Here is a 7,981-nt window from a genome sequence, read left to right as displayed (position 1 = left end):
CGCGGTGTTGCAACCACGATGCTCATCACAACTGCAATAATTGCAACCGCAACACTCGTTACCACTCACTACCGCAATGGCAATTTAAAACTATTGTGATTATCACATTTGTTTAAAACAATATTTTAGTTGATTTTTCCTCTTTTTCGGTTGGTAGGTTAGTGGTTATGTAAAAACATTGTTATACTATTATAAGAAAACCCAAAAAAAGAAAGAACAGAGTTGCATGCCAACTTCACTTTGTGACAATTACAACAAACCCTTAATTAGGCTTCAAAATAGAAACAACTCTTTTCGTCTGTGTTTGGTTTAATAGCATTCTTTTGCTAGCAAGAATGTTTGGTTTTGTTCACTGGAATTCAAACTCTCCACGTGTCATGCAAAAACAAACATTTATAACATCTTACACACACAACCTTTGTTATGTCGTTATCAACTTCTACGCAACACCATGCACATAAACCTGTCATAGCCTAATTCATATTCTCTTCCATAGAAATTCCTATCAAACCCTCTCTTTCTCTCTTCACATTGTCTTATGATTCAAAGTTTCCCATTGTAGGGTTTGCATGAAATTCATATTCTTTCTTTAGGGATTGATAAAAAAAGTGTTACTATTAATTTTAATCTAGCTAGCATAAATGTCTTCACATTGGTGCCACAGGTGCAACAAATTTGTTAGGGTATGGAGGCTAGGGATGCCGATATGTTCCGATTGCGACAGTGGATTTGTCGAAGAGCTAGAACATCCAGCACATTCTCTTCATGCAGACGGTGCTCGTCCGAGGAGGCTACCTATGACAGCCGCCATGTACATGATGGGTCGTCATCATAGTAACAATTCAAATCAAAATCAAAATCAAAATCAAAATGCTCGTCGACGTTACTGCAGAAACAATAATCACGGCGGTGACATTTCTACGTTTAACCCAATCATTATGATACGAGGTGGTGGAACCTCCGAGGGAACAAGCCGCGAGGGCGAAGAAAATCGCGGGTACGAGCTTTTCTACGAAGACAGTCCCGGTTCTGGTCTCCGGCCATTGCCTCCAAGGATGTCAGAGACTCTTCTTGGGCCAGGATTTGAAAGGGTGATGGAACAACTCTCTCATGTTGAAGCTAATCCTAATGGGAGCGAGACGAATAGCCGAAAACCATTACCCGCGTCAAAATCAACGGTAGAATCGTTACCATCTATCGAAATAAATGATAATCACGTAGAGATCGAATCACAATGCGCTGTTTGCAAAGATCATTTCGATCTCGGAGTTATAGCCCGAGAAATGCCATGCAAACATATATACCATAACGAATGCATACTTCCATGGCTCGAGATTCGCAATTCTTGCCCTATTTGTCGCCATGAACTCCCATGTGAATCGCCACAGAATAACAACAATGAAGAAGAGAATGTTGGATTGACAATATGGAGGCTACCGGGCGGAGGATTCGCGGTCGGAAGATTCAACGGTGGAAGCCGAGAGAATACCGAGGGAGAGCTTCCTATTGTTTACACAGAATTGGATGGTGGATTTAATAGTGTTGGTGAACCAAGGAGGATTTCATGGTCAATGAGTACTACTAGTTCAAATGGAGGAGGGAGGGGAAGGAGTAATATAGGGGGTGGAATTAGGAGAATGTTGAACAATTTCCTTGGATGTTTGGGAGGTGGTGATGGAAGTAGTTATCAACAAGGTTCAATTTCTACTACAAGAGAAATATCTGAAACTATAACCACAAGGAACAATAATAATAATAATGCATCTCGTGCTAATGTGAATCCTTCTACAAGAGCTCGAAGAACTTGGTCTATGGATGTAAATGGTGGAATTAGACCATGGTAATTTGGTAAGGGAAACTATAATACAAAAGTGTAAATCATTTCAACTTTATTTATTGCTTTTATCATGTTGGTATAGAAAATGGAAGATAATGAGATTATGAGTGAAAGAAAGATACAATGTGATGTGGAAAAAATGGGAGGAATTGTATAATGTGTGATTGTGAACTTTAATTATGGTGTAATTAACTAGTTGTTGTGAAAGGAAACAAATCTTATTATCTCATTAAAGCCTTTGTGTATTTGTGTATGTTTAGGGAAAGATCAACAATACTTTGTCAAAGTTTAATAATAACATGAAATTTTTATATTTTATAATGATAATATTATTAGTATTGGAATAAATTCTTAACCTCTAGGTCTTTTAACCCTTGACTCAACTAGTTCCAACAAGTTGTGTTAGAAAATTAATTTAAACCGAATGGAATCGAGGCTAGAATCATATACGGAATATTTTCTTTATAGTATTTCAAGCACTCTCAAATTGTCTTAGAGTTTCTATGCAGGAATACCCAGGATAATTCAGCCTTCTCGAGTTTGCGCAAGATCGACGGAAACTCTAATGTAGCGAAGAGTGTCTGGAATTTATTTTAGAGGATTTGTGTTTTTGCTGATGTGATTTTCTGAATTCAGAATGAATTATTTATAGGCCACATTGGTATTGTTTCACAAGGTAGCGACCTTTGGTGAAACAATGACTTTTACCAAAACTCACAATGATTGACCTATAACAACACACTTCAAAACTTGCATGGTTTCATTCTACAACACTTCATGAAGTGTTGCCATTTTTCAAATCCACCTCTCTTGTCATTTTGGAACAACTATCATATTATTAATTATTATTAATAATTTACAACAATCCCCCACTTGTTCTAATAATGACAAGTCCAATTCCAGAATATAGAAAGCAAAAGAGTGTTAATACAGTTAGGTATCTTTCGATTTGAACTTAACCTTAGTAAAGACAACGCAAAGCCTAATCGGAACGTTAGGTAGCTATGCTTTGAACCGTTATCTCATGTGATCAGACTGGCGTTACTATACACACACTCTTTAAAGGTTCTTCGCCTACATATCTCGCCTAGCACTATTTATGGCCATGTGCTTTTCCTGTTTTCATGAATTTTTCATGAGAGAAACTCTAACTCTCACTTTAAGACGACACCATCTTGAAATTCATATAAGTGAAGTTCAGTTTGTATCTATTTGTTGAGATACATATCCTCCTCGATATAGAACTTCATTAAGAGTTTTTTTTAAAAAAAACTCAACCCTCAATTATGTAATAGTCAACATTGTCACAAAATGTTGCATCAACTTCCAAATCAATGACTTGTTGTTACTCATTGAATCTTAGGTTAAGATGTATTAACTTCAGATTGGGTTGCTATCATTGTCGGAACACTTATTCAAGGAGTTTCAACCTCACGTCTCTAGAGGTTGTCTTTACTAAATCTCTGGCCAGTAGTTTAGTAAATGAATCATTCAAATTATAGATCGGTCGTATATATGTGAATGAAATGATTACATCTTTAATCAATTTTATCATGAAAGAATGTCTAAGGCCTCAGTGCCCAGACTTTTCATTTTACACTTATTTGAATTCTCTTGTTTAATTGGCTTGACTATCACATTGTATTAACACCTTTGAAACACCGTCTTTAGCCAATGGAACTTTCAATAGAAGGTCCTTCAACCATTCAACTTCTTGACCAGTGGAAGCAAGATCCACACACTATGGCTCCATGGTCAAGAGAGTGATGCATATTTGTTTCTTGCTCTTACAAGAAATCTTACCTCCAACTAGTATAAATATCCACATAGTTGTGAATTTATGATCTCCAACACTCGATATCTAAACCTTATTGGTATATCCTTTTAATATGGTAGGAAACCTACCATAATGAATATCATGATTTTGGTTTTAAAAGATAATAAAATCCTTGTGACGGTCTTCCAATGCTCACCATTTGGATTGCTAGTAAATACACTCATTTACTAATTGCAACTACTATATCGCATATAGTACATTGCATTAGAAAACCAATTTCACTTGTGTATTCTAATATAGCCACAACACTAAGTTCATAACCCCCACTATTTCCGCATTACTTTGATCCCCAAAAGTGTGTCAACTAGTCCAAGATCTTTCATCTTAAATGTGGAAGTTTTCTCAATATAGTGTTCTTGACTATATTTTTAACCCCCACTCTTTCGCTTTACTTTAATCAAAAAGAGTGTCCACTATTTGAAGATTTTTCATCTTGAATGTGGAAGCTAGAAACCTCTTTGTTTCTAAGATTCCATTCATCTCGTTGCTAATGATCAACGTAGAGACAAATGAATATCACAATATTATAACACAACTTTGTGTACAAACACTTTTCACAAGATGTAGATGAAGAATGTTTTTAGATAATCATGCATGATGATGCAAGAAGGTTTTTAGATGAAATGAGAGATAAAATTATGAGCAATTTAAAATAGTATAATATAAATTGCAATGAGTACCTTAGTTATGTTCACTTCTCCCAAGTTCTTCACTTGAATTTCTATGCTAAAACTTCTTGATCAACTTCATCATTGATGTGCATGACACTTTTGATCCTTTTCTTCTTTGATAACCTTTGTCTTCATCAAAACTAGATATAAGATATTCTTCACAATCTCCCCATTTTTGATGATGACAAACTCTTTGAATTCTTGTTTTGATAACAATTAAAAGTTTCCCCCTAAGTCGTGTGTCTCCCTTTTAATTTGGGAATATTGTAATGATAGAATCAAACTTTTGGTGGCCATTATTTCGGTGCATATTTTGTTCCACACAAAGATTTGACAAACTTGCACACCTTTTGTTAATTACTAGGAAGCATATAACCTTCTGGTTTCCCCATGTAAACCTCCTCGTCGAGATCTCCATTTAGGAATGTCGTCTTGACATCCATTTGATGAACTATATAAAGTCATTAAGGAAATTAATCTCCTCGTCGAGATCTCCATTTAGGAATGTCGTCTTGACATAATTGAGTTTATTTCATCTTGGATAACATTATTCCAAGAGAAGTCCCTTGAAATTACATCTTCATTGTAAATCTTTAGGATCATCTTTCACTCGAAGATTAATAAGAATCTTACGAACAATCACTATTTCCTTCTACACAAGAGAAATAAGTTGAGAATCTATTTTGTTCAGTTCTAGATCCTTAGTCTTTCGGACTCTCTAACTTAATCCATATAGAGCATTCCTCATGAGGTTTTTCATTTGTGAGAATCTCGAATTCCTTATCTTTCGTGATAAAATTCTCAAAATTCCACATCTCAAAATAAAATATCAATTTATATTAATAATATTTAACAGTTGAATCAAACAATTTAATTCCAAATTCTCAGGTTATTCTAAACCACTATTTAAGAAAGTCATTTTCAATTACATATTTTCATGATTCATATGAAAGCAAGAAAATGTAGTTTTTTTTTCTTTATCGCAGTTTTTTATTCAAACACAAATTATGTATAGGATGTAAACAGAAATCATGTGTTTGCTTAACTTAATGTAATTACCATTAACATCCATAGCACATGCATATATACTGTTGATGGATGAATTAATTTTAACAACAAAAGAATTAATTATCTGAGAATAATGATGAGATTCGCAACTTACATATTAGTTTCGTTTCTTTCTAGCATTCACCGTAAGAAATTTATCAATACAATTAACACTAATTTTTTTATCACTATGACGGTACTAATATATATGCCATTCAATAATGAAGATTGAATTCTATAATGAAGATTGAGTTCTATATATGTATATATATACAACACTTTTTACGACACTATAATCCATTGTAATCCATTAACGTAACAAAGCATTTTTACCGTTTCAATTTTATACATATCCTAGCAATTAATTATTACAGGAAAATTATAAATTCCATAACCATACTTTGATATCAATTCATAGAAATGTTTGTAATTAGAATCATGATATTATAATTTTCCATTACTCTAAATTATTTTTTTTATGAGAAATAATGAAAACGTACCCGGATTTATAATGATGATTTTGTTCTTGATTTTTGATACGAGTCTCGGTTGCCATTATTAAAAATACTATAAGATTGTTAGAAAATTAATTTAAACCGAATGGAATCGAGGCTAGAATTGTGTACGGAACACTTTCCTTATAGTATTTCAAGCACTCTCAAATTGTCTTAGAGTTTCTATGCAGGAATACCTAGGATAATTCAGCCTTCTCGAGTTTGCGCAAGACCGACGAAAACTCGAATGTAGCGAAGAGTGTCTGGAATTTATTTTAGAGGATTTGTGTTTTTGTTGATGTGATTTTCTGAATTCAGAATGAATTATTTATAGGCCACATTGGTATTGTTTCACAAGGTAGTGACCCTTGGTGAAACAATCTTTTTTCAAATTCAAAATTTAAATCCACTGGCATATTTTCCTTGTCATTTTGAAACACACTCATATTATTAGTTATTGTTAATAATTTACAACAAGTTGTACTAACCATTCCATTTCCACGAAATTTTAATTTTGTGTCTTATTATTTACTATAAAAAATTATTCATTTGTCATTGTGTATTATTATTGTAAAAAAAAAAATTGATACTTTATTTATTTATCTTTTGTAATTGTTAATGAAAAATAGTACAACACTTGGAAAGAGTATAATTTATGATTTTTTATAAGCAAGGATTCAATAAAAGAGAGTACGAGGGATACTCTAACCCGTTTACAAAAGTCGAGAATAATGTACGGAGCAAGAAAAACTTCTAACTAACTGAAATGTACTTCAAATAAAACAACGGGTCTTTGAAAAATTCGTAGAAGTTATACTCGGTGTTAGAAATTTCTCCGATAAAAGACCATTTTCACGCCTTCAATTTGATATTTCAAAGGAGGTCAGAGACAATACATGTTCCGCCGTTGAAGGTAATATCATTTCTCAAATTTCATAACCCCTACGTGACCGCCAGCCAAATTATGCCCTCCTTGTTAATCTTCACTTTCTTCTCCCTGGTACTTATGTGCCATTGGAGATTTTTTCCTCAAATGGCCACTTCAGGATCCAAACTCAGCCCTGTCCAACTTTCTATCTCTTTCCATATTACTGGCAAAATAGGCCAATGAAAAAGAAGGTGATATAATGTTTCCTCCTCAGCCGAACAAAACACACATGGAAGGTTAGAGAGGGATAGAGCAATAGCTCTATAGAGATGGAGATCCTTCGTCGGCATCCTATTCAAAAAGCATTTCCATGCAAGAACTTTTATGTTGTAAGAAACTTCAAATATCCAAAGAAACCCAAGGGCTTCCGAAAAATATTATTCAATTATCACAACTTTGTGCAACTGAGACACCAAAATATAACATGTTTTAGTTGTGTAACCTAATTCAAAATCAACCCTCCATCCCACCTAATCAGTCTCTTCCTTAATCGGCTCAACAGATAACAAAATACACAGATTCTGCTCATAACTTGCGACATTCTGACTCAAAACTATTTAAACCAAATACTTCTTTAACACAACAATAATAACATCAATTTCTCGCTGTGGAGTTCATAGTTCAAATATCATTACTTAAAACTCTTCATAAAACTCTTTCATACTTCATTATTCATGAATCATAAACCAAAACAATCAAATATCATAAAAGGTAACCCGTCATATCAAACAATTAAAAGAACATAATAGTTTCCAAAACAAATGATCCAAACCCCGATATTTTGTATCAGAGCAAGACCCCTCTTATTCAAAAGAAAGCACTAAAAGACTCGACGAAGTTATCCTCTAAGCTTCAACGGACTATCCCTGATTACCTGCGTGTTACCCACGTGGAGGTAACATTCAAACATAAAGGGTGAGTATTTCATAATTATTATAAAAGACATAAGGGATAAATATAGTAGTTGTACAACAAGTATCATAAATCACATATATACCGATACACGTGTATCCTCATACTTCACATATTCACTTACACCTACACATCATCTACTCACAACATCAACATATAATACAATCACATTCATCATCCAAATCTCTTTTACTCAAGGATAATCAAGCATCACACAATCAAACACTATGCAATGTCACAAAGAATGCAATGCAA

At 33.8% G+C, this 7,981-nt stretch overlaps 1 protein-coding gene across 1 annotated transcript; it reads left to right on the top strand.

The window, feature by feature from the left end:
• Positions 1-636: 636 nt before the first annotated feature.
• Positions 637-1,955, top strand: LOC131617572 (E3 ubiquitin-protein ligase RDUF1-like). Its single transcript, XM_058888837.1, has one exon. It carries the CDS (start codon positions 642-644, stop codon positions 1,842-1,844), a length of 1,203 nt encoding a protein of 400 aa, XP_058744820.1. The 5' UTR covers positions 637-641; the 3' UTR covers positions 1,845-1,955.
• Positions 1,956-7,981: the final 6,026 nt, after the last annotated feature.

Source organism: Vicia villosa, linkage group LG7 (genome assembly GCF_029867415.1).
Source record: "Vicia villosa cultivar HV-30 ecotype Madison, WI linkage group LG7, Vvil1.0, whole genome shotgun sequence".
NCBI lineage: Eukaryota > Viridiplantae > Streptophyta > Magnoliopsida > Fabales > Fabaceae > Vicia > Vicia villosa.
Note: the sequence above shows the minus strand (reverse complement) of the source record. Positions and strands in the feature narration are given on the sequence as shown.